General features: G+C 59.8%; 3 protein-coding genes across 6 annotated transcripts in view; 1 reads left to right on the forward strand and 2 right to left on the reverse strand.

Annotated features, from left to right (window-relative positions):
- The window catches only part of CATSPERD (cation channel sperm associated auxiliary subunit delta), a 40,228-nt gene extending 24,641 nt beyond the window's left edge, over positions 1 to 15,587 (forward strand). For 2 of the 3 annotated variants that reach the window (XM_070491780.1, XM_044753147.2), the window contains exons 12-22: positions 1,288 to 1,464; positions 2,815 to 2,928; positions 3,740 to 3,829; positions 4,865 to 4,923; positions 7,625 to 7,703; positions 9,443 to 9,495; positions 10,673 to 10,747; positions 11,948 to 12,076; positions 13,470 to 13,653; positions 14,594 to 14,751; positions 15,263 to 15,583. In XM_070491780.1, coding sequence (XP_070347881.1) covers positions 1,288 to 1,464; positions 2,815 to 2,928; positions 3,740 to 3,829; positions 4,865 to 4,923; positions 7,625 to 7,703; positions 9,443 to 9,495; positions 10,673 to 10,747; positions 11,948 to 12,076; positions 13,470 to 13,653; positions 14,594 to 14,751; positions 15,263 to 15,500 — 1,356 coding nt within the window. In that variant the 3' untranslated portion in view covers positions 15,501 to 15,583. Of the gene's footprint in view, positions 1 to 1,287; positions 1,465 to 2,814; positions 2,929 to 3,739; positions 3,830 to 4,864; positions 4,924 to 7,624; positions 7,704 to 9,442; positions 9,496 to 10,672; positions 10,748 to 11,947; positions 12,077 to 13,469; positions 13,654 to 14,593; positions 14,752 to 15,262 lie in introns of all 3 variants that reach the window. The other variant, XM_070491781.1, reaches the window with a different exon arrangement.
- Positions 15,588 to 17,698: 2,111 nt separating this feature from the next.
- PRR22 (proline rich 22) lies at positions 17,699 to 19,508 on the reverse strand. Its single transcript, XM_044753230.2, has 3 exons — positions 19,259 to 19,508; positions 19,103 to 19,165; positions 17,699 to 18,729 (listed from the first exon to the last, which is right to left on the reverse strand). The coding sequence occupies exons 1-3, from the start codon at positions 19,374 to 19,376 to the stop codon at positions 17,699 to 17,701; spliced, it is 1,212 nt and encodes a 403-aa protein (XP_044609165.2). The 5' UTR covers positions 19,377 to 19,508.
- A 343-nt stretch (positions 19,509 to 19,851) lies between these two features.
- Positions 19,852 to 24,730, reverse strand: DUS3L (dihydrouridine synthase 3 like). 2 transcript variants are annotated; one of them, XM_044753159.2, is made up of 13 exons: positions 24,505 to 24,730; positions 23,519 to 23,837; positions 22,830 to 23,318; positions 22,411 to 22,452; positions 22,160 to 22,312; positions 21,878 to 21,994; positions 21,683 to 21,748; positions 21,127 to 21,237; positions 20,859 to 20,955; positions 20,701 to 20,776; positions 20,299 to 20,487; positions 20,090 to 20,218; positions 19,852 to 19,979 (listed from the first exon to the last, which is right to left on the reverse strand). In XM_044753159.2, the coding sequence occupies exons 1-13, from the start codon at positions 24,600 to 24,602 to the stop codon at positions 19,907 to 19,909; spliced, it is 1,959 nt and encodes a 652-aa protein (XP_044609094.1). In that variant the 5' UTR covers positions 24,603 to 24,730; the 3' UTR covers positions 19,852 to 19,906. The 2 variants fall into 2 exon arrangements, with proteins under 2 accessions (XP_044609094.1, XP_044609091.1); XM_044753156.2 differs by having other exon boundaries at positions 20,859 to 21,237; positions 24,505 to 24,718.
- Positions 24,731 to 25,345: the final 615 nt, after the last annotated feature.

Raw genomic sequence — 25,345 nt, forward strand, 5'->3', positions numbered from 1 at the left:
TGTCCACCACCATGCGTGTGCGCCCCTTTACCCCTCTCACTCTCCTCCCACCCCCCTGCCCTCAGGCAACCACCAATCTCTTTTTCGTATCTATGTGTTTGTTTATCCCCCACATATGAATGAAATCATATGGGGTTTGTCTTTCTCTGTCTGACTTATTTCACTCAGCATAATACCCCCCTAGTCCATCCATGTTGCAAATGGCACGATTTTGTCTTTTTCGTGGCTGAGTAGTATTCCATTGTGTATATAGACGACATCTTCCTTATCCATTCATCCATTGATGGGCACTTGGGTTGCTTCCACGTCTTGGCTGTTGTGAATAATGCTGCGATGAATATAGGGGTGTAAGGCAAAGGAAACAAAAGAAAAAAATAAGCCAATGGGACCACATCAGACTAAAAAGCTCTTGCACAGCAAAGGAAACCATCCACACAAACGAAAAGACAGCCGGCCTCCTGGAAGAAAATATTTGCAAATCACATGTCCATTTCTGTTCCTGAAGGGTAGAAATCGCTGTAGTTATTAAAAGATTAATATTGCTATTTTTTTAAAGATTTTATTTTTTTTCTTTTTCTCCCCAAAGCCCCCTGGTACATAGTTGTATATTCTTCATTGTGGGTCCTTCTAGTTGTGGCATGTGGGACGCTGCCTCAGCGTGGTTTAATGAGCAGTGCCATGTCCGCGCCCAGGATTCGAACCGATGAAACACTGGGCCGCCTGTAGTGGAGCGCGCGAACTTAACCACTCAGCCATGGGGCCAGCCCCCAATATTGCTATTTTTAATAACAATAATTTAACTTTAGTTTTCATCAATATTAAATTATGACCATTAATTGAATATTTCATAATTTCAATGATAATAGTAATTTTAATATTCAATTTAAAATAACGCTGGTGGCTGAAAGTTCCTTAGAATACGGCAGGTGCTGGTCTGAGTGCCCTCCGTCTGTTTCCTCATTAACCCTGACCATTGTCTTAAGAAGTAAATCCTTATGTCGTCCCCATTGGACAGAGGGCAAAACCGAGGCACAGAGAGGTGCCGACATTTGTCTGAGGTCACAGAGGGAGGCGGTGGTGGTGCTGGGCTGGTCTCCGGTTCTCTTGCGCATTTTGCTTCTGTATTTCACAAGAGCATCTGTTTCAAGAAAGCAGACTCACATCCTCACGTCTGTGCTTCCGTGTGCTGGTTTGGTCCACGTTCTTTAAACCCCGATCACAAGCTGGAATTTAAATCTTCCAGAAAGAACTAGAATGACTTGATCTCAGCAACCCTTTTTCTCTCAGTTTGCAGACCAAAACATCTGGTCCCAGGAGGCAGCCCTGATGTTCACGAACGTGGGGATGCTGGAAATCCTGACCCCCCTTCCTGACTCGGTCTTCCTGGCGTTCGATTTCCAGAAGTGCCCTGTGAACATCCAGGCGATTCTCATGGACCCCAAACTCCAAGTGGACGTCTGCAAAGTAGGTGACCCCAGCTGTTGAGATCAATGTTTGCGGCGCTCGTTTTGAAAAGACAAATCTCACACGCCAGGGGTGGGCTCTGTAGCAGGCAACGACACGTTAAACTTGAATTTCACATAAATCGCTAAATCTGGCAGCCAGCTACCAGAGCCCCAAAGGGGGCGCCCTCAGCTTAGACAATTTCGTGTCTCTTATTTCAAACAGAAACGTATTTCCCTTTTATTAGATGCTCTTTGTAACAACCCTCAGCATTGTTCAGAAGAGAATAAATGATGTGGTTGTCACAGTTACCATCCTTTTTAACTAGTCAAATGGACCATTTTGGTTCCACAGTAACTCACCCAGAGGGTCTCTGGAGGGGAAGATACGATGGGGCTCAAGGTATTTGTCTGGGCTTGGTATCCACCGAGCTATGGGCATCAGCCTTGTCTGGGCCAAACAGACTGATTAAAGAGGGGGGAAATTATAGAAATATGGAAATGTGTATGTCTCAAATTGGCTTCATTGTTCTGCAAGTGACAGAAAATCAGAATCAAAAGGGCTTAACCCAGAAAGGCTGCTGTTGACTCATGTAGCCAAAAAGTCAGAAAGGGGAAGGCTTCAGGTGAGGCTTGATCTAGTAACTCAAATCATGCCACCAAGGAGCCAGCTTCTCTCCAGCTCTCCACTCTGCCTGCTGGGGCGCTCCATGCTTCATGCTGAGGCTCCATCTAGATGCTTCTGGGAAGCCCCAGGCTCTCGTATCACAGCAGCAGGCTGGCCACCAACACTGCAGACCTGGCACCCTCACACAGTGTCCTGGGCGAGAGAGAGGGTCTCTCACCAGAGCTCTGCAGAAGCCAAGAGAAATCCCAGCAACGTCTCCCACATCTCATTGGCTCAGAGAGGATGACACGCCCATTCCTGGCCCAGTTGCATGGCCAGGGGTGAGCAAGTGAGAATCCACTCCGTGGGGGCTGGCCTGGTGGTGTAGTGGTTAAGTTTGCACAATTTGCTTTGGCAGCCACAGCTTTGCAGGTTCAGATCCCAGGCACATACCCAGCACTGCTCATCAAGCCATGCTGTGGTGGAGTCCCACATGTCAAATAGAGGAAGACTGGCCAATCTTCCTCACCAAAAAAACCCCACAAAAAACCAAAACCCACTCCTTGAGACAGTGGTGGGGTCAGCCCACCAGGTCACATGCCCCAGGACACGTGAAAGGGTGGTTCCCCAAAGGAGATACTCCCCGGCTGCTGCACAAGCAAGACTAGAAGTTTCCATCCCTAGTGGGAACCACTGACTGCCCTTCGTTTTGGGGGAACAGAGGCTTGATTTCTTTTAATTTTATTTTTTTGCATTTCTAACTAGGTAGAACTTCTGCAAGGGGAGTTTGAAAACAAAATGTACACCATTGATATGAATAGTGCGTTGGAGTTGACAGCACTGATGATACCCCGGCCTGGCATGTCCCCGGTGCCGCTAGTAAGGACATCTCCTTCTCTGTTTGACGAGCGTTTCCGATATGTGTCTTTCCCAGCGTCCTTGGCCCCGCGCCCCTGTGCCTGTTATTCCCAGACCCTGGAAATTCTCTGGCAGCACCCGGTGGAGAGACAAGTGTCTCTCTCCTTCTTTCTCCTCAACTGGCCTCCTCGTGTATGGACGTGATGGGACCCGAGGCGGTCCGGCTGCCTGCCCAGCCCCGTTTCACGTTCTCTGGGCCTCAGCCTCCACCCTTCGTGCCAGCGGCCCCCTCCCCTGCCCCGAGCTCCTTTTCCTCTTGCTTCGGTCAGAGCCGGCTTCTGCTGCTTCCAGCCAAGAGCCCCGACTCATGCCACCTCCCCTCCTGCAGCGGGAGGCGCCTGAGAAAGCGGGTGTCCCTGGGCCCGGACTCCTGGGTGCAAGAAATCCAGCTGGAAACAGGGGTTGATGGATGTCAGGACGTGGGGTGGTGTCCAGCCAGCCGGGTGGGTCCCAGACCTGGGGCGGGGGCCCCCTGGGGGACACACGCTGCCTCTCCCTCTCATCCCGCCATCTCTCGTCTCGGCCTCCCTCTGTGGGGTGGGCGCCAGGCCCCTCCATGCTCTGGGGACACGGCTGCTCCTTGTAGCTGTCTGCAGCACGGGGCTGAGGGGCCACAGCTGGGGGGTGGCTGAGGCCGGGGCGCATCTGGGGGCTGGACTGGCAGCTGCGTGGGCGGAGCAAGCTGGGTTTGCGGTCTCAAGGTGCGCTGGGGTGTGGCCGTGCGTGCGTGCCCGCGGGCGCTCCATCGATGCCTCTCCTGTGCCACCCCCAGGTGATGGTGAGCAACCCCCACTCCCTGGGGCTGCAGGCTGTCATCTACGAGGATGGCTACACCTACGACGGGAACACCAAGCACAGACTGGTGAGCCCGCTGCCCTGCCCGAGGCCACTCGGAGAGAGGAGGGGCCCGGCCAGGTCCAGGCGCCTTCTGCCCAGCCCCTCGGCCTGCCCCTCCTTCCTCCTGCCCATCCTTTTTTTTTTTTTTTTTTTTGAGGAAGATTAGCCCTGAGCTAACTGCTGCCAATCCTCTTCTTTTTGCTGAGGAAGACTGGCCCTGAGCTCACATCCATGCCCATCTTCCTCCACTTTATACGTGGGACGCCTACCATAGCATGGCGTGCCAAGTGGTGCCATGTCCACACCCGGGGTATGAACCAGCGAACTCCGGGCCACCAAAGCGGGACATGCGCACTTAACCGCTGCACCACTGGGCTGGCCCCCACTCCTGCCCATCCTTGCACGCACCTGGGGAGGGCGCTGCAGAATTTGGAGGGGACGTGGCCATGCCCTTCCCCACCCCGGGCAGGCAGCAATTACTCAGATAAGTGACGTCATCAAGGTGTCACACGGGAGAGGCACAGAGGACATGACGCAGAGGGCGCGAGACCTGTGTTAGCTGGGTAAACCGAGGCATCGGGACGGAGGCGAACCAGGGGGACCAGGAGGGGCTTGGCCAAATTTGGGCCTGGGGCATCCACAGGGCCAAGCCAGGCCTCACGGTCACACCCGGGTTTGGACTGGACCCTGGAAGCCTGGATGGAGTCGGGCAGTTTCCATAGGATGGGGGCCTGACCAGGCACGAGTCAGCCACAGCCAACTCTGTGGACTGGTCCTTGTCACATCCCAGCTAAACACAGTGGGGGACAAAGTCACACCTCACTGTGGGTCCCCAGGACAAAGGCAGTGAGGGAAGGAAGGAGCGTGGGGCCGTCATTTCCATGAGCTCCCAGAAGCCTTGCACGGGCTGTGGAATCAGAACCAGAGGAGGGCTGGACGGCTCCCAGGCTCCCCGTCCCCGTGCCCCCCTCCAGCCTCCGTCCCTCCCCGGACCCCGACTTCGGGACTGCCCCTGGCTGTGCCACTGTTGCCATCAGTGTTTTCTCTCTCGGTTCCACAGAACATTTCCCTGATGCAGCAGCACCATTGGGGCAGGGCCGACCCCAACTTCACCTCCAGGTAGGTCGACCCTGGACGGTGGCAGGTGGCCCCCGGGGTGTCTGCGGGGTCCCTTAGCAGGAGCCGGGGAAAGCAGGGCCAAGATCCAGACGCCTCCTCTCCGAGGACAGTAAGGCAGGAGCTACTGAAAACACTTTGCAAGTGGCAGTTCCTCAAAATTAAACAGAATTTCCATATGATCCAGCAGTTCCATTTCTGGGTTCATACCCAAAAGAATTGAAGGCAGGGTCTCAAAGAGACATCCACACCCCGAGCTCAGTGCAGCAGCATTCACAGCAGCCAAAACATGGAAGCAACCCCAGCGTCCGTGGATGGATGATGGGTCCACACAGTGTGGTCCAGCCACACACTGGAATATTATGCATCCGTGAAAAGGAAGGCAATTCTGACGCCTGCTCCAATGTGGATGGACCTTGAGGACACGATGCTCAGTGACATGAGTCAGACACAGAAGGACAAACACTGTGGGGTCCACTCACAGGAGGTCCCTAGTGTATATATTTCAACAACAAAGTAGGCTCTAATTCTGTATATAGAACTTTGTAACGCTGTATTGTATACTGTAATCGAAATTTGCTAAGAGAGTAGAACTTAAATGTTTTCACCGAAAGAAAAATAAAGATAAAGATGTGAGGGATGGATATGTTAATTACCTTGATGGGGAAATCCTTTCACAGTGCATACATTTATCAAACCATCGCATTGTACACTTTAAATATATTACAATTTTATTTGTGAGTTATACCTCGGTTAAGCTGAAAAAAGTCAAGGAAAAGTTTAAAAAAAAGAACTTCGCATGTTATTCGTATAGAATATTTGTTCCTCTCTCGTGCAGTGAGTCTATTTGAAAATCACTCAATTACTCATGCTCTTGGCCGTAAAAAAAAAATCAGTTCTCCAGTAGAGATTTTCAGACCACATTCTCAGACCTTAATCCAGTAGAAAGAGAACTCAGCAACGAAAAAGTAGAAAGCAACACCAATACCCAAAATCCCCTTTACTTGGAAATTAAGGAACGCCCTTATAAATAATCCCTTGAATCAGAGAATTGATGGAATCCACCTAAAATACACTCAGGAAAATTTATACCCCAAGCACTTTCATTATTAGGGAAAAAAATGGACTGATGATAAATGAACTAAATATTTAACTTGATGAACCAGAGTAACAATAAAAAGAAATTGAGAGAAGGGAATTAACAATGATGGAAACTGAGATTTATTAACTAGAGGGCAAAAAGACAGTATAAAGTCAAAGTGAAACAAACAGCTGGGTCTTCAGAAGACCAGTTTAAGAGAGAAAACCCTATGATCCTGATGCAGGAGAAAAGAGAGAATTAAAATGAACACTAGGAATGGAAGATGAAGGTAAAAGGATGGAGACAGAGGCTATTAAAAGGATAATGAGGAAACATTATATGCAGGTAAGTGATCAGAAAATTGAGGGTCAGGTGTTCTTTTCAATAAGTTATTATATATGGATTAACAAAACTGACTCAAGAAGAGGTAGAAACTTGAGGGACAGTGGGGCCACCATGAGTGAGCAGAGGTTCTTGGTCAATATTCCAGAAGGAATGGATGAATGAATAAATGGATGGATGAATAGACAGGATAGATGGATGGATGGATGGATGAATAAATGGATGAATGGATGGATGGGATGGATGGATGGATGAGTGTATGGTGAATGAATGGATGGATGGATGGACAAATGGGTGGGTGAGTAAATGGATGAATGGATGGATGGATGAATGGACAGATAGATGGATGAGTGGATGGCGAATGAATGGATGGATGAATGAAAGGATGGATGAATGCATGGATGGGTGACTAGATCGATGGATGGATGAATAAATGGATGGATGGATGGGTGGATGAATAAATGGATGGGTGAATGAATGGATGAATAGATGGATGGGATGGATGGATGAGTGTGTGGTGAATGAATGGATGGATGGATGGGTGGATGGACAGACGGATGGACGAATGGATGGATGAGTAAATGGATGAATGGATGGATGAATAGATGGATGAATGGATGGATGGATGAGTAGATGGATGGATGGATGAATGGATGGATGAATGGATGGATGGATGAGTAGGTAGACGGATAGTTGAATAAGTGGATGGATGAATGATGGATGGGATGGATGGATGAGTGTGGTGAATGAATGGGTGGGTGGATGGATGGATGGATGGACAAATGGGTAGATGAGTAAATGGATGAATGGATGGATGAATAAATGGATGGATGGATGAATGGACAGATGGATGGATGAATGAAAGGATGGATGGATGGATGAGTGACTAGATCGATAGATGGATGAATAAATGGATGGATGGATGGATGAATGAATGGATAAATAGATGGGTGGGATGGATGGATGAATGTGTGGTGGATGGATGAATGTGTGGTGAATGGATGGATGGACAGATGGATGGACAAATGAATGGATGAGTAAACGGATGAATGGATGGATGAATGGATAGATGGATGTATGAGTTGATGGTGAATGGATGGATAGATGGATGATTGATAGGTGAATGGATGGAAGGATGAATAAATGGATGGATGGATGAGTGGATGAATGGGTGGATGGATGGATGGATGGATGGATGAGTAGATGGATGGATGGATGGGTTGGCAATGCTTTTTACTGCAACAGCGGTGTGCAATAACATGCACTCCCATTGCCTTGCAGCATAAGGAGACCCACGATGTCTACCATCACTGTGGACATAGCCAACAAGGAAATTTCATGCGTGGACCTCAAGCCACTGGTACGTCCCAAACTTGCTGTGCCATATCATTTGTCATTAGCGTTAAGAATAATAGCACCGGGCCTTGGCTGGCTTTTCCCTGAGGGGCTGGCCGAGCCCACATTCAGGATCTGGAAATGGAAGTGATTCTGTCCCAGTTGCTGGGGTCACTGCCCCTCCCCCCTCACCATCCCCCAGGGCTGCCCCTCATGACTCACCATCCTCGAAACAGCTGTGTCAGTCCTGGTTCTTGGGTTGTCTCCAAGGTTTGCTCCTGGGCAACCCAGTCCTGGGGGAGGTTGAGTGCTGGGTGCTGTCCCTGGGACGGCCATTTGGGCTGCAAGCCACAGCCACCTCTGAACCTCCTTAAACCAGAGAGGGCCGTTTTTATGAGGGCACAGCGGCATTCCCCTGGCAGAGCCCACAGCATGGCGGACAATGGCTGTCCATTGGTCGGACAGCCCAGCGTGGCTGATGGATCTGGCATCCACCCTGGTTAGACGTGAGAGGACAGGTGACAGAAAAGGGGGTGTGTGCTATGGACCCCCAAGGGCCCATGGGACCAGGTGAAGATGTCCCCTCGCCTTGTGGCAGCATCTCAGTGCCAGCTGGCATCTGCCTCCACACCCTGACCCCGCACACCGTGTCCTACCTCCCTCCTCTGGGTGTCGCAGGAGGATGCGTCCTTGGCTTTCTGTCTGAATCCTCTAAGTCGGCAAGTCCCAGATGCTCCAGCAAAGCGTCCCCGAGGGCAGAGGAAGTGAGGGGCCACCCCGGAGGGGGCTCGGAGGGGAGAGAGGTCAGAAAGAGGACTTTTCTTCAAAGATTCATGGCGGCTGTGAAAAATCGATAGACCCCAGCTACAACGTGGAGGGAGCTGGAGGACGTGATGCTCAGGGACGTGAGCCAGACACAGAGGGACACACACTGTGTGGTCCACTCGCAGGAGGTCCCCAGAGGAGCCACATCCACAGAGACAGAAAGGATGGGGGGCCAGGGGCTGGGGGAGGGGTGGGAGTCAGTGTTTCATGGGGACAGAGCTGCAGTTTGGGGAGATGGAAAGTTCTGGAAATGGATGGAGGGGATGGTGGCACAACCGTGTGAATGTGCCTCATGCCACTGAGCTGGGCACTTAAAATGGTTAAAATGGTAAATTTTATGTTATGTATATTTACCACAATTAAAAAAAATTGATACGAATCTTGCATTCTGCCCTGTGGTAAATCATGTCTGTCTTTCTAGAAATCTGCTCTTTCAAACACCAACATTCTCTCTGCCCTGTGGGTTTTGTGCTCCCTTGTCTATTTCTAAGGGTGCCACTACACCCAGTTTGAGAAGCGTGTCTCTAAGGCTGCGGGTTGACCCCAACTCACTCTTTCTCTCTTTTCTCCTTTCTGTTTGTTCGTGGCAGCCCATTCTTTCTTTCTCTTCCTTCCTTCCCTCCCTCCTTCCTCTCTCTCACCCTGTGTATGCCAAGCATTGTCCTGGGCCGTATAAATTTGGGTTTCTGGTCACTGCGAAGCCACTAAGAGGTCGGCGGGCCATGGGGGCACCTCTGCCGCGCCCCAGGCTCTCAGGACGTGAGCTTCAGTGGCCGTCACAGCGGGTCCCAGGCGCCTGGGTCACCATGCCGGGATCCAGCCTCACCATTTCCGTCCCTCCTGGGGGCACGCGTGTCCCCGCGTGGGCTTTCACCGTGGCCGGGCTCTCAGTGGCTGTCAATGACGCACGGCAGCATCCTTCTCTCTCTCTCTGTGCAGACAGCGCTCGTCTCGGTGGGTTGCGACCTGGAGAAAAAGATCGTCATCCAGAAGTGAGTGTGTTGTCGACCTCGGGCGGGGCGGGGGGAAGTGGGGACGAGCCTGGTCACCATGGCAGACGCCGTGTGACATCGTCCTGCCTACGTTTGTACGTGTTTTAACGTTTCCACGGTGGACACTTCAATGATCAATGCTAGCAGGTTCGGTCTGAGTTTCTGGCACGGTTTGGGTGACAGTTGCATTCTCTTCCCGCTCCCTGAGTGGCCGAGGGTGGGGGTGGGGGTAGGGGCGCCCTGACGCCCGATGCTGGCTGAGTCCTGTGGCCAATTTAATGCTACCACCCAGAGTCAGCTGCAGGCTCACAAAATTCCTGAAGCTGTAACAGCTTTGCCGTAAAGAGAGCGGAGACGATACTTGTCACTTGGGTAACCAATGAAGGCTGTGTATCCAGAATTTATAAAGAATTCCTACAAGTCAATTTAAAAAAAAAGATGAACGAATAGAAAAAAAAAAATAGGCAAAAGGCTTAAAGAGGCACTTACATCAAAAACAGAAAAGAAACTCAAATGGATGATCTACACGTGACATGCGCTGCAAAATGGCAGCTTGTATTATTCACCCAGCAGCGTAGCCAAATTCACGACGCCTGGCCAGGGGCAAGTGCTGACAAGGATGGGGACCCCCCCGGCGGCCTCCGGAACCCCCAGACGCTGCTGCCGGGTGTGTCCATTTTCCAGCTGCTTTGAAAAGCGCATCTTTCCACCCACAATTCCACTCGTGCACATTTGCACGGGCATAGATTCTAGAATGTTCTCAGCAGCGTGATTTTTTAATAGCTTCAAACAGAAGCAACCCAACTCAAATGTCCGTCGATTGGAGGAAGGATCCGCTAGGCCCGGTGTTTTGATACGATGGCCTGGCATAGCCGAGAAAGAAAACCACACGGAATTCCCCAGATGGAGCGGAGCGTGCAGACATCCGGGCCCAGCCCAGATCCTGCTCGCCATCGTCTTCCTCCAGCAGGAGGAATTAGGGCTCCCTGGAGAAGTGGCCGACTCCAGGCCGGGAAGGGAGGATGCAAGACGAGACTGGAGCATCTGGCAGAACCAGAAACTCAGGAAGAAGGGCTCAGAAGTCAAACCAATGGGGATATAGTCAAAGGGAAGGATTCGCGATTCTTCAGTTCCGCGTGTGGTCGGGCAGCTCGTCAGCATCTTGTCTTGTCCGCAGCGAAATTACAGCCTGTTACAATGGCATCCTCGACCCCGTGGCCCTGCAGGACAATTACAGCTACGTCATCGAGAGGTGAGCTGGGGACCCCATCCACCCGCTCCCTCCCGTCACCTCCCATGACCGTGGGCCCCCCTCCCACCCCTCGCCGGCCTGCCACCAGCTTCCCGAGCCCAGCCACCGGGGCATCTGAGCTAGTGGGATCAGCCAGACACTGTCAGCCAAGGCAGCAGAGTGGCAGGCTGAGGTGACCCTCCATGCAGTGCGGCTGGCCCCCAATGCCACCAAGTGGGCCTGGGCTGCGGGTGGCCCTTCTTGGCGCTTGGTGCCCAGCACCAGGAGGCCCTCCCACATCGATGCAGCCCCGGCGGGGAAGACCCGAGTGTGTTTTGTATGACCTGGCCCCGCGGATACAAGCCGAGAGTCAGTCACCTGCCAGACTCACGGCCGAGGCCAAAACTGGCGCTGCTGGGCTTGCTGACCAGGGAGCCACAGTCAGACCTCCTGGGCACATGGAGGAGGGGGTGTCAGGGGCTCCAGGGGAGGAGAAGCGGATGGGATATGTGTGTGAGAGACAGAGACGTGGAGAGAGACAGAGATGAAGAGACAGAGACAGAGAAACAGAGACGGAGAGAGACAGACACAGAGAGACACAGAGAGACACAGAGATGGAGACACAGAGAGAGACAGAGATGGAGAGACAGAGACACAGAGACAGAGATGGAGAGAGAGACACAGAGAGAAACAGAGATGGAGACACAGAGAGAGACAGAGATGGAGAGACAGAGACACAGAGAGAAACAGAGATGGAGACACAGAGAGAGACAGAGATGGAGAGACAGAGACAGAGAGAGAGACAGAGATGGAGAGACAGAGACACAGAGAGAAACAGAGATGGAGACACAGAGAGAGACAGAGAGGTGGAGAGAGAAGGAGAGATAGAAAGAGGGACAGAGACAGAGAGAGGGGTCTGTCCTGGTTCTGTTCGGGCCTTTGAGAGCCCCCACAGTTGGGAGCGCCATCTGCTTTCCTCCAGGTCCGCTGATTCCAGTGTTTCCCCCACAACGCCCTCACGGAAACATCCAGAATAATGTCAGACCACATATTCGGGCAGCGGGGCCCAGCCAGTGGGCCCATATCATTAGCCCCCACGGGGCTCCCAGGGTCAGCGCCCATCTCTCTGAGCCCCCTGGCTCACGTGCCCCGTGTCGTGGTGCCCCATCCGCAGGGACAGCCGGGGGTGGCCTCACCCCTCTGCCTCCTGCTCCCCCGCAGGGACGCCTACGACCCCAACTTCCGGGGGCAGAAGGCGACCAGGGACCTGGTGGTGCATTACCACTACGAGCAGCTGGGCTGTCCCCACCTCGTCTACTACGACACCCCGTGGAAGCCCGTGGTGGAACTGTAAGCCCGCGGCCCCGCCGGCCTCAGAGGGCGCCCGCTCTGCCCAGCCCTGTCCCCACCCGGGCCGCCTCTCCTCCTCCTTAGCCCCCCGCTCACACAGGCCCCCCTCCCCTCTGTCCTGGTCAGCGGGGGCGGCCACAGCCAAGTCCCGGGGCCTGGGGGCCTCAGCAACAGACGCGGACGGCGTCACGGTCCCGGAGGCCGGAGGCCCAAGGCGGGGGTGTCATGTCCCAGGGCTGGCCGCCTGGGGCTCCCTCCTCGGCCTGCCGTCGGCCGCTTTCTGCTGCGTCCTCACGTGGCCTCTTCCCACCGGACCAGGGGCACCTTGATGACCTCCTTCAACCTTACTTAGCTCCCTAAAGACCCCACCTCCAAATACAGTCACCTCGGGAGTCAGGGCCTCAGCATAGGAATTTGGGGGGCGCAGTTCAGTCCACAGCAGTCACCCCGCCTCCTTCTGTGGATTCTGCTGGCTTCCTGCATCCGATTACCCCAATCCCCACCGGGTGAAGCCACCCCGTTGTTGCCCCAGCCCAGCGCTGCCCGGTGGAACTTTCTGCAATGATGGAAATGGTCCATAATTCTGCGCCACCCGACCGGCAGCCGCAAGCTACACGTGGCCACTGAGCACTCGAATTGTGGCCGGTGCGCCTGAGGACCGGCTTTTCCCTTTTATTTCACGGGCATTCATTTCAATAAGCACACAGAGGCTGGGGGCTCAGTTCAGTGCCCCAAAGATCATCTGATGAAAGAGTTGTTGATTGACAAAATGAGGGCAGGAACTGACTTCCATGTGTAAACATTTAGGTTCATTGGAATGTCACACCTTGGGGCCGGCCCGGGGTTCGCCGGTTCGGATCCCGGGTGCAGACAGGGCACCGTGTGGCAGCCATGCTGTGGCAGCATCCCACATATAAAGTAGAGGAAGATGGGCACAGATGTTAGCTCAGCAATAATCTTCCTCACCAAAAAAAAAAAAAAAAAAAAAAATTACAGCAACCCCAATTAGTCCCAAATGCATACCTTCTCAGTGTCTGCAGATATCAGAAAAATATCAGAGGACAGGTGTGAAGGGTCATTTGTTTATGGGTTTATCTGCTTATTCATTAATGAGTCTATTTCTTTACAAGTGAGATTATTGGGTTCTAGAACGTCACGTCAGTTTCTTCCGGTCTGCTCATTGGCCCCTTCCCAGAGAGGCCTTTTGTGGTCACACCCCATAGAAAATTCTTGATGCCTGCTCCCCCACCCCAGCCCTTCACCCTGCTCTGCCCCACACCGTCCACGTGTTGGCCATCCCAGGAGTGTCCGCCCCGCTCCACCTCCGCCTCATAACCTCGGGGCTGCCGTGTCTCCCGGGGCCGGCGTCCCACCGCCACGCCCTGTGTCCTAGGTGGCGGGGAGGAAAGTTCAAGGAGGTCGTGGAGGCCGAGTACGTCCTGCTGGAGGTGAACGGGCTTTTCACATACACGTACTCTCTGACGGCGGGCACTGCGTTCTGCACGGCCCAGCCACAGAACTGGACCACTATCTTGGAGCACGCCGGCGACAAGGGGCTCTTCGCCTGGGACCGAGAGGTAGCGTTTCCGCTCTGACCACTTCCCAAACGGCTCGAGGCGCTGGAAGATCCCGTGTCTGGCGGGAACCTGCTTCCTGCTTCACAGACTGGCTGTGTCCTCATGTGGCAGAAGCGGCAGGGAGCTCTCTGGAGTCCCGGTTATAAGGGCACGAATCCCGTTCATGGGGGCCCCACCCCCACGCCCTCATCACCCCCAGAGGCCCCAACTCCTGACACCATCACCTCAGGGGTTAGGTTCCAACATCTGGATTGGGGCGGGACACCAACAGTCAGTCCACAGCACGGGGCGGGGGGCGGACACACCAGGACACCACGGGCATGGGGCCGAGTCTGGGACTGTTAAGGCGGGCAGGGCCTCTCGCAGCGTCTCCCCAGGGAACTGGCCACACGTCAGAGCTGCGGCCGCGGGCTCCCGGGGCATTGCTGACTGTGTGCAAAATTGTGGGACCACCCAATGCCGGTTCCTTGAGGGGCTGCCCAGCGGGCGTGTCTGCCCCGCGCGGGGGTCGGCACACGGTCGACAAGGGAGGGCGAGACGTCAGCAGAGGGAAGAGACCGCGCTGGTCCCCTCGGCGCCCAGGGGTGGCCGCTCAGGGCCCCTCAAGGCCCAGGGCGCCGACGCAGCACAAGGCAGCCCCCCCACCCCAACCCCCTCCCACGCGGCCTCCCGGCTCCTTTTCTTTGCATTTTCTTTCTTGGCCCCGGGCGGCCTCCCTCCATCCTCACACCGCCTTCCGTCGAGTCCATTCAATCCTGTATTTTTCGGGGGTGACATTGCTTTTACTACTTTTTGGAAACCGAGGTGAAATTCGCATCGCCTCTAACATGGACGAGTCACGCGCAACCACGAGGTGCGGGGGGAGGAGGGCGGGAGCTGGTTGAGCGCCCCGGGCCCGCCCACCCCCAGGGCACACAAGGTCGCCTCTGTGTCCCCCAAGAACTACGTGAGCTGCCACACTGATGACAACAAAGCCCCCTTGAGGTGGCCAGACGTCCCGTACCAGATCCTAGGGGGGCCGACGGACAACAAGGTTGTTTTCGACCAAAGGAACGGAATGTACATTTTCTTCCTCTCTATCGTGGACCCTCACTACAGGTGAGCCGGCCGCGCTGCCCCCGGGCCTCTGCGGGGCGGCTGGGTCACCTGGGGCACGTGGCAGGTCCTGGATAAACCCGAATTCCCCCAACAGCCCAGTGGATGCCATTTGCTCCCCTCCGTTGCCCCCCACAGCTGGTTGTTAAATGCTCACGCCACGTGTGTTGAGAGTTTTGTGATGTCACGTCCAGGATGATCAGCGTCCCCCACTGGGGACGTTTCCCCCATCATCTATGCCCTCCACTCAGATACAGACTCTACCCCTAGAAGCACGGGGGTCCTGCCTTCCCTGGGGCTCCCAGACCCTGAACTGGGGGTGCCGGCTCTGGGCTGACCTCGGGCAGAGGGCACTGGAGTGGGGACGTCAGAGGAGAGAGGGGACAGAATGCATGCAAGATGAAGTGGATATAAGTGGAACTCAGGGTCCCATGTCACCTCCAGGGTCCAGCTGGGGTGAAGGTGGGGCCCCCAAAGGTGACGCCAGTGGCCTCTCCCTGCCCCCACCCCCCAGCTACTGTCGCCTGGAGACCTCCTTCAGCGTCTACGTGTACGGGGCCTTCCCGATGTCTGTCATCCCGCAGGAGAGCACCGTCTTCCTGCTCACGGGGGCCATCCTGCTGACCGTGTGGCTGGCCTACTTCCTCCCCAAACTCCTGAGCACCGAGAAGGGCCTCCGGCTGAAGGGCTTCTGGGTCCGCCTGTACGGGAGATGCAGACAGTCGTGTGCGTGTTGGCAGGGCAGGCGCTGAGCACCCGCGGAGGCCACGGTTCCCGGGGAGCCCTCCGCTGCCGCCCGTGGGACCCAGTGTCTTAAAATAAAGCGTTACGTCCAAACGAGCAGGTGGCGGCGGGCGTCGATCATGTTTTGTTTTCCTGACACCCACCTTCATGCCTCTGCCTCCCCCACGTTCCAGGGTCAGCCCCCGCGGGCGGTGACCTTGAGGACGCGGGGTCAGCGGGAGATTGTGCCCCACGCCGCACAGCACATGGTGGGACAATGGGCAGGCCTTGGAAAGGGTGGGGCCGCCACGTGTCCTCTTGGGGAAGAAGACCCGAGGGGGCATTGCGGCCGGCGGTGACTGCGGGTTCCACTGCGGAGCTTCAGACCCTCATAGCCGTGCAGGCCCGTGCGTGGGTAGAGGCTTAGAAGTGTGTTAAATATTTTCTATGTACAGGTGTCAGGTATAACGCATACACAGATAATACGTATCCAGGCGTGCATATATGTGCACGGAGATAATGCATATACACATCACGTGTAGATACTATGCATGTGTGTGCGTGTGACGTGAATGCGCATGCACGCATAGATAATATGGGTACCTAAACACGTGTGCAGCTGTGGACGTGTCCACGTGTATGTAACATGCATGCAAGCAGGTAACAGGTGTGTAATGTGTGCACACGCACGTGTCTTGCTGTGCGTATGTTTACACGTGTGCATGTGTGCGGGTGTCTAGGTGCGTAAACCCCTGTAGGCGTCCACTGTGTGTAATATGCATAGATGACACGCGTGCCTCTGTGCACAGGTGTAACCTGCATGCGTGTGCACACACACAGCCGTGTATTCATATGTATGGACAAGGTGCAGATCCTAGTCGCCCGGTGCTGTCTCAACTCTGTCACTGAGACCCCGACTCCCACGTGTGGCGCGGGGGCCAGTGGCCTCCCCTGGCGGAGCCGGCTCTGCTCCTTCCACCGTCCCGGCATCTTGGGAGGGGACGCGTTGGGTTGCGGGGTGACCTTTGCCTCGTCACCCTGCGTCGGGGTTAATCTTGAAGAAAACTGAGCCCATCCTCTCGCGTCCGCCCGGTGGCCAGGCTTTCCCCGGGCCAGCGGCGCCTGACTCTCATCTCAAACACGGCAAACGCGGCTGCGGGGGGAGAGGGTGCTGGGGAAGGCGCGCTCCGGGCTTCTCCGGGCTGGGTCGCTTCAGGACAGACACGGATCACAGGCCGGGTGAGAGGAAGTGTGGACGCCGCCGGTGTAGACCTTGTAGCCCACGGCCTGGCCCGAGGATGGAGGGACCAGCGCCAGACGGGGCCGCAGTCGCCACCTCGCTGAGCCCTGGCATAGGGACACTTCAGGGTCACCTGGAGCATTTTGGGGGTGGAAGGCCCTGGGAAAGGTGGCGAGGTGGAGGTGAGCCTGGACCCGGGACGGCAGGAGGACAGCGCTCAGGGGCTGACAGGGAGGCCCAGGCAGGAGGGAGCAGTGTGAGCGGTGAGGCACACCCAGACTCCCGTCGCCTGCACCTGCCACATGGGATGCAGAAGCCACGGCGTGGCCGGACCGTGGGGGGCCCAGTGCTTGGGGCCTGGCTGGATGCCCATCGGGGGACAGACATGCCCTCTTGGGTGCTGGCCCTCCCCTGGGGCTCAGGCGCCCCATCACGGTGCCTGTCTCCCACACCCCTGCCATCCCCCACCCTGAGCCCCCCGTCTGTCTCAACATGAGTGGGGGCTGCTGGGCTGAGGCCGACTGAGCCTGGCCAGCAGGTCCCCCAAAGGTCTCCCCCTCCCTCCACTGGTTGTGGCCTCCAGGGGACAGAATAGGGGAGTTGGGGCCACTCTCCAGGGCCTGCCCTGCTTGCTGTGCATCTCCAGGCAAGTTGCTGCCCCTCTCTGGGCAACCCTTTCTCCACCAAACACAGGAGCAAAAACCCCTTCTGGTGCAGGAGCCTGGGTGGCATCTCCCTGCCTCCCAGGAGCCCCCACCCCTGCTGGCCAACGCCAACTTTCCGGGGCTGGGAGACCAGCAATTTAGGACCCCCTGCGAGTCTGGGGCTCCCCAGCTCTGCTCTGGAACCCCGGCACCCAGCAGGCGCTGAGGTCCCGGGGCCCACCGGACAACAGAGCAGGTGCGGGGATGGCCCTCCATGCCCAACCCCCACCCACCAGCCCCAGGCGATGCCACCAGCAGATGCCGAGCTGAAATCCAATGGGCTTTAATGGGGGGCGGCCCCCGGGTCCTGCCTGGGCGCCGGTGGGGCGGCCTGCTTGTTCTTGCCTCCCTGCCTCCCCTTCTTGGTGGCCGAGGCGCCCGCTTTCCTCCGGCCGGGGGGCTCGGCCCGTGGTGCGGGGGCCGCGGGCTGGACGGCGGGGGGCCCGGGCCGGGCCGGTGGCTCCTCATCCAGCGCCTTGAAGTTGAAGAAGTAGTCGACGTGGGACACGGTGTCCAGGATCTCGGGGACGCTGTAGTCGAAGGACAGCAGCTCGTCCGGCAGGTGCAGCGAGCGGATGTCCCCAGAGGAGTCGCCCGCCCCGTCGGGCTGGCCAGGGCCAGGACCTTTGCCCGGGGTCCCCTCGGGCTCGGGGACGCGCGGCAGGCAGTCGAAGAGCTTCATGGCGTCCTCCAGCAGCACCTTGTCGGGCAGCGCCGCGGCCTTGGTGGCCTGGGGGGTCCCCGCCTCGCCTGCCCCCAGCGGGGGCCCGTCGGCCTCGGCCGCCTTGGGCTCCCCAGGGCCAGGCCCGGGCTCCTTGGGCGGAAAGGCCAGGGGCTCCCCGGGCCCGTGCAGCTGGCTCAGGCGGCCCTTGAAGTGGCCGTAGGTGGCGGGGGGCAGGGCGGCCTCGGCCGGGAGTGTGATGAGCAGGGGCGGCGGCTGGGTCTCCTTGGGGGGCGCTGGGGGGGCCGGGCCGTCCTTGAGCAGGGTGGGGGGCAGCTCCACGAAGGCTGGGGGCCCCCCGTCCCCCACGAAACCCAGGGCGTCGGGCCCCTCGGGCGGGAAGTAGGACATGAGGTACGGGGCGCCCCCGGGCGCCAGCTGGTAGTGGGGGTACGGCGGGGGCGGCCCTGTGGCCTTGAGGTAGGGCTGGGACTCCAGCAGGTAGGTGCCCGGTGATGTGGGGCCCCCAGCCGGCCCCCCACCACCCGCCGCCACCAGCTTGTACAGCGACGACTGGCCGAAGTCAGTGGCGGCCCACTCGATCCGGTAGATGCGGGGGTCGAAGAAGCAGCCGCAGGGCGCCATCTGGAAGCCTGCGGGCATGGAGGGGACCCCGAGAGGGGCAGGGGCTCAAACCACGGGGCACCCCTGGGGAACAGGAGATACCACCTGGCCCTGGGGCCCGCGGGGGGCATGGGGACATAGGGCTCGCCTTTGGGGCCCCATCTGGGGTCAGAGCCCTGGGTCTTGCTTTGGGGGCCTGAGGCTCGGGGGCCATGGCTCCAACCTTGGGGGCCCGTCTGGTGGCTGGGGACATGGGATTTGGGGAACCTGTCTGGGGAACAAGAGACACAGGCCTTGCCTGGGGGACCCCGTCTAAGGGATGGGGACGTGGGCCTTCCCAGGGAGGGGGCCCATCTCGCTCCCACCCCTCCAGCCCATCCCCGGGGTCGGGGGCAGCTGTACCTGCCGGGGGGACTGGAAACACCTCTTTCTCCGGGTTTGGGGCGGGGTAGAGATTGGAGACACCTGTGGACGAGAGCCGGTGGGTGGCTGGGGTCCTGGGGCTGTGGGGCAGAGCCCTGGTCCCCGCCCCGTTGGGCACCCCCGAACCGCGCGCACCTACGGCGGGCAGAGGCTCCGGGCAAGCGGGAGCGGGCGCCTCGGCGCCGTCCGGGCCGCGGGGGCTGAAGCCTTCCTGGGGCGTGGCGGGGGCGTAGAAGGGCTTGGGGTGCTGCATCGAGAGGCAGGGGCTGGCCGGGCGGGCCGGGGGGGCGGCAGGCAGGAGCACAGGCGGCCGTCCGGAGAGTGGGCTCCGGGTCCCGCCGAGTTCTGTTTGCCCCGTTGCTCCGGGCAGCGGGTTCTAGGCTGCGGCCCACCCCCTGGTCAGGGTTCCGGATCCAGGGGGTGGGGTGGGGTGGGGGGGGCAGACAGGGAAACCAAGGCAGGCGTCCCAAAGGGCGGCCCGGTCTGTGGCCTGCCATCTGCCAGCGCCAAGGCCCCCTCCTCCAGGGAGCCCGCCCTGATTCACACCCTGCAGGCTGAGGCCCCCCCATCACGAGCCCCGGTGGCTTCTTTGTGGCCAAGACCTGGCTGGGCCCCGGGAGGGTGGCCAGGGGGACTGTGGTAAACAGTGAGAAGGAGAAAGGGAGCTGTGGGGACAGGGACGCCGGCGTGGAGAGAAATCTCCTGAGACAGTCACAGAAAGGCCTGGCTTACAAAGAATAAAATTTATTGTCTCGGGGCCAGGGATCCCCGCCCGCCCCGTGGCTACTTGTACGCGTTGGCCTTGTGCTTCGGCAGGAAGATGAAGTCGCGCGGCACAGGTCCCAGCAGCATCTCGCTGTGGGAGGGCGAGGGGCGCACAGTCAGCCCGGCCCCCACTGGGCGCCACCCCCCCCCCCCCCCCCCCCGGGCTCAGCGCCCCTTGTGCAGCCACGTGGTTCCTGGCACCTGATGCGGATCCAGTCGGCCGCCCGCTGGCTGGCCAGGAGTGTCTCCAGGTAGTCGCGGCCCAGGAAGTAGGGCGGCCGCTCGTTGAGGCGCTGTGGCAGCCGCTCCAGCAGGCCCACGGGCACGTACCTGCGGCCGGCGGCGGGGACACGGTTGGTCTGGGGGGCCCCACGACACTGGCGTCCCCACGCAGCCTGGCGGGCGCCCACCTGCACAGGAAGGACAGCCACTCGAGGAGGAAGCGGCGCGTGCGCTCCACGCCCTGCGTGTCCGAGCCCCAGTGCTCCAGGCCGTAGTGTGTGAAGTCCCGCAGGATGTCCAGGCGCTCGGACGCCGAGATGTCCCAGTGTCGCTGCTCCTTGATCTCCGTGAACAGCCAGGGCTTGAGCAGGGCGCCGCTGCGGGGCAGGGGACACGCTCGATGGCACCAAAGCCCCGCGCGCTCACCCTTGAAAGCCCCAGAAACTTCCAGTTTTGCTAGCCGCAGCCGCCAGGCGTCCCTGGGCCCCGTCGGGCACCCACAGAGCAGAGCAAGGAGCCCGTGGGGTTGGGGACCCCAGCTGCCGCGACAGGCTCAGGCCAGGCCCGGGGGCTCCGGTGGGTCCACTCACCGGGCGATCATGACGCCCGCGACGCCCGTCTGCATGGCACGGTTGGCATCCTCATAGGACAGGATGTCCCCGTTCCCTGCGGGACAGAGGCGGGGGCCTCAGGGGGCTGCGTGCATCCAGGCGGGCGGGAGGGGGCGAGCGGAGGGCAGGGGACCCACCGAACAGGGGCATGGGGCTGGCGGCCGCGACGCACTGCTCGATGTAGCGCCAGTCGGCCAGCTTGGTGTAGCGCTGCTCGCGGGAGCGGCCGTGGAGCTGGGGGCCGGGAGCGGAGGTCAGAGAGGGCGGGAGACGGGCTGAGAGACAGAGAGACGGACAGACGGAGAGACGGGCGGGCGGACACAGGGACGGAGGGGGAGCGGGAGGAGAGACGCCGTGAGAAGGGGCCATCGGTGCGTCCCCGCCACCTGCCGCCCCGAGACCCACCGTGACCAGGGCCGCCCCCCAGGTGCGCAGCTCGGGCAGCAGCCGGTGGGCCAGGGGGGTGCGCTCCTGGACGCCCGTGCGGAGCTTCACCGTCAGCGGCACGTCCAGCACCTGCGGGGACGGGCGGTCAGCGGCTGGGGACGAGGCGGGGACGAGGAGGGGACGAGGAGGGGACGAGGCGGGGACGAGGCGGGGACGAGGAGGGGACGAGGCGGGGACGAGGCGGGACGAGGCGGGGACGAGGCGGGACGAGGCGGGGACGAGGCGGGGACGAGGCGGGGACGAGGCGGGGACGAGGCGGGGACGAGGCGGGACGAGGCGGGGACGAGGCGGGACGAGGAGGGGACGAGGCGGGGACGAGGCGGGGACGAGGCGGGGACGAGGCGGGGACGAGGAGGGGACGAGGCGGGGACGAGGCGGGGACGAGGCGGGGACGAGGCGGGGACGAGGAGGGGACGAGGCGGGGACGAGGAGGGGACGAGGCGGGGACGAGGAGGGGACGAGGAGGGGACGAGGCGGGGACGAGGAGGGGACGAGGAGGGGACGAGGCCCGTACCTGGCTCATGCCGCGCACGATCTGCTGGAACTTGCCAGAGCGCTGCATGAGCGCGCAGCCCCCACCCTGCAGAGACGGGCACTGAAGTGAGCGAGGCCAGGCCCCGGGCCGGCCAGATGGGGAAACCGAGGCACGGAGGCCCCCGCGCCCCCCAGGCTGTGCCCGCTCTGGGCTCCGGGGCCCGAGGCGCTGTACCTTCTTGTACACCAGGTCGATGGGGCAGCCGACGTTGATGTCCACGAAGTCCACGTCCACGGTGCGGTTCAGCAGCTCGGCGCACTTGGTCATGGTGTCCGGGAAGGCACCCTCCAGCTGGGGCGGGGGGCAGGGCGTGAAGGCCCGTCCGGACTGCCCCCACCGGCCTCGGCGCACCCCCCGCCAAGGCCATCAGCCCTGGAAGCGTGTGGCTGAGCCGAGAAGGGCACGGGAGCCGGGAGGCCCTCCTCTCTGCCACCCCCCGCCCCGGGCGGCGCCCACCTGGACGCCGAAGATGTCCTCGCACTGGTGGCGTCTGAGCAGGGCCCACTCGGACGTCTGGCCCTGCAGCAGGTTGGTGCACACGGCCATCTCCCCGCAGGTCACGTCGGCCCCGAAGCGCTTACAGATCCGCCGGAAGGGCAGGTTCCCGCACTGTGGGTGGTGGGACGTGTGAGGGCGGGGCCACACTGGGCACCGTCGGGGGGACCCAGCCAGGCCTCCACCCGCTGGCCCACCCCACGCGGGCCTACCGTGGTGAGGGGAGCCAGGTAGAGTTTGCCACTGATGTCCAGCTGGAGGAAAAGGAAATGCACAGTGAAGCTCCACTCCACCCTCTGCCCTGGTTTTCAAGGCCTCTTGGGCCCCCCTCCCCCTACAGTCTAGAATATTCTTTGTCCTGCCTCAACCGGCCTGGGCCCCTTTCACCTCTGGGTCTCTGCACATCTCAACCAGTCCTTCTATGAGAAATGTTCTTTTCCCCATGTTTTCTTCCATCAGAGAGCTTCTACTCAACCATCAAAACCCCAATCGCAATGCCCCCTCTTCCAGGAAGCCTTTCTCACTGCCTCGGTCTGCCCCAGGCCTGACGCTCCGGGGCTGGGCATGTGTGTCCAGCTCTCTCTGCCCCCCGCACTGCTAGCGTCCTCAGCAAGGAACCTGTGACACGTACCCGCCTCTTCTCACAGGGCCGCAGCCTGACGATGTCCTCGTCCGTCAGGGCCCCGCAGGTCTGCACGGGGCCACTGGCAGGAGCCACCGTGCCCAGCTCCTGGGGGTCCTGCGCCGGGGCACCCTCGGCCTCTGTGGCCTTGGGGACAGCAGAGGGGGGACCCGGCAGCTGGCCCCTGCTCAGCTGGCGCAGGGCCTGCTCGGCGCGCTCGAAGCGGACCTGGCGCTTGCGCAGCTGCTGCTGCAGGGCCTTGTCGAGGCCGTTGCGGACGGGCGGGGCCTGGACGCCCTGCTCCTGTCGCACCAGGTTCCGGCCCCCGGGCCCCAGGTGGGCCCCGGCGAAGCGGCAGGTCACGCCCGCGGGGCACCTGCCGAAGGTCTCGAAGAGCACGCAGCGCGGGCCCAGGTCGGCCGGCTTGGCCGCCAGGTAGCGGCCCACGTCGTGCAGGAAGCGGCAGCGGGCCCCAAACGCACACTGAGTGGCCGGTTCCTGCGGGGAAACAGAGGCAGGGACGGAGGACGAGGAGAGGCCGGGCGGCCGGGGTGGGAACCCCCATCCCGCCCCTGCCGGCTGTGTGTCCTCGGGCAGGTCTATAACCTCGCCGAGCCTCAGTTTCTCCATCTGGAAGGTGGGAACCACAGTGACACTGATTTGGGGCGCAGGCTGAAGGTGGCGATGGTGACGCTCACCTGGACAAGGGAGGGGCAGAGCCGGTCCTTGTCGTAGTGCGTGGGCTTCACGTGGGGCCGGCCCTTGTTCTGGCCCCGGGCCCTCTTCTGAGCCTGCGGCTGCTCCCCCGGCTCGGCTGCCTCCTCCGTGCGCCCGTCCTCCGTCTGCCCATCCTCCGTCCGCCCATCCCCTGTCTGCTCGTCCTCCAGCCGGATCCGCTTGGCCTCAGGCTCACCCAGGTCATTGCCACCAGGGTCTCCTGCCTCAGTTTCCCGGCTGGGCTTCTCCTGCCCTTTGGCCTCCAGGAATTCGTGGAACCGCTCCTTGGTGGTGAGGTATCTGCCCGCAGAGAGGCGGGGGAAAGGAGGGCTGGTCAGAGGGGGGGTCCCTCCTCTGGGCTCAGATTCAACGAACGCTGGGGAAGGGGACTCAGAACACTTGCCGCTGCTTACATGCTTCTGCTGATGGGGAGCTCACTACTTAGAACCGGCCAGCCACCAGCCTGGGAACACTGCAAGGCCACAGGCAGGACCTATTTTGTCCCTGTGTCCCCATTTCTCAGAGCGTTGAGCCAAACTACATGTACCAGGCACGAACCTCCCTGGCCACGTTAGGCTAAAGAAAACTACACGTCCCAACGTGCCTTGCAATGGAGGCCACAGCCGCCACATCTCCCAGTATGCCCCGCAGGACTCCCTTCAGAGGTGCACATGTGCAAGTCTCGCCACACGCCAAGACTACAGTCCCCAGCATGCACTGCGGCCCTCGCCTCAAACCCCGCCCACCCCAGCGTGCACTGGGGCGACCTGCGCGCCTGTGACAGCTCTCAACGTGCGCGATCCCCGGTACTGCCGCTGAGCCTGCGGGCGGAGGAACAGCCCGGACCGAAGAGCATGCGAGCTTCCCGCTCTGAGCCGCTACCCCATCTCCCGGCATGCCCTGCTTGGGCCGCGCTACGGGTGCCGGGAAGGCCTCGTGAGGTTCTCTCCCTACCCCGGCGACTCACTGCGGCTTAATGGGCGCCACTCCCCGTTCCAGCGCGCCGGCTCCTGAGTCGCCTCCGCCACCACTCTCTGCAGGGGCCTCCGTCGCTCCCTCCGCCATCAGCCCCCCTCACGCCCGCTTTGAGTTGTGGCGGGAAGGCCTTCCGGGTCGCGCGCGTGTCTTCCCCGGCCGTGCTGGGGAAGTGCGCATGCCCGGGTCGCTTCGAGTGACGCCATTGTCCGCGCGTCGACGTAGCGAGGGGCGGGGACTGCGTGGGGGCGGGGCTTCGGCTCGGGTCGCCCTCTGGGCCCTTTGGGGGAACCGGAAGTCGTTCGACGGTCCTGGGGGAGGTTCGCAAGCCGGCCGCCCGCGGGCCGTAGTTGTGTTTTCCTGCTGGAGTTTTAAAAAAATTTAAGTCTACTACTTTTATAGAATTTGATAGAATGAATGCGGGGCTCTCATTCAGCCGGTAATTTGTTGAGCGCCCGGGTGCTGGATGCTCTCGTAGATGCGGGGGTGACAGCAATGCACAAAGCAGACCCCCAAACCCTGCTCCTGGGGAGAGGGGGCCCTGGGGCTCCGGGGCAGCCCGTCCTTCAGCTTCTCTCTGCCTCAGTTTCCCCATCAGGAGGAGGGGGCTGATCAGCGCCCCCCCACCCCCCTTCGAAGATAAGGCTTCAATAAATGACCCATCCGTGCGCATCGCGACGGTCGTTACTATTACGTTACGAGTGTTATTTGCCCCGAATCCCGGGAGCACGTGCTGGGGACACGCAGGCCCCCGCCCGCCCCGCGGAGGGACCCGAGGCAGGGGCCGTGCTGCTCGCCTTAACAGATGGGGAAACTGAGGCCCGAGGACGGGA

This window comes from Equus asinus, chromosome 20, assembly GCF_041296235.1.
Source record: "Equus asinus isolate D_3611 breed Donkey chromosome 20, EquAss-T2T_v2, whole genome shotgun sequence".
NCBI lineage: Eukaryota > Metazoa > Chordata > Mammalia > Perissodactyla > Equidae > Equus > Equus asinus.

Coding starts and splice junctions, on each gene's coding strand:
- DUS3L (XM_044753156.2), bottom strand. CDS start 24,602: ATGGCGGAGGGAGCGACGGAGGCCCCTGCAGAGAGTGGTGGCGGAGGC. Junction 22,453..22,829: donor GGCCCTGTGAGAAGAGGCGG/GTACGTGTCACA, acceptor CTTTTCCTCCAG/CTGGACATCAGTGGCAAACT. Junction 21,749..21,877: donor TCGACCTGGTGTACAAGAAG/GTACAGCGCCTC, acceptor CCGTCTCTGCAG/GGTGGGGGCTGCGCGCTCAT.
- PRR22 (XM_044753230.2), bottom strand. CDS start 19,376: ATGCAGCACCCCAAGCCCTTCTACGCCCCCGCCACGCCCCAGGAAGGC. Junction 19,166..19,258: donor GGAGCCTCTGCCCGCCGTAG/GTGCGCGCGGTT, acceptor TCTCGTCCACAG/GTGTCTCCAATCTCTACCCC. Junction 18,730..19,102: donor GTTTCCAGTCCCCCCGGCAG/GTACAGCTGCCC, acceptor CCATGCCCGCAG/GCTTCCAGATGGCGCCCTGC.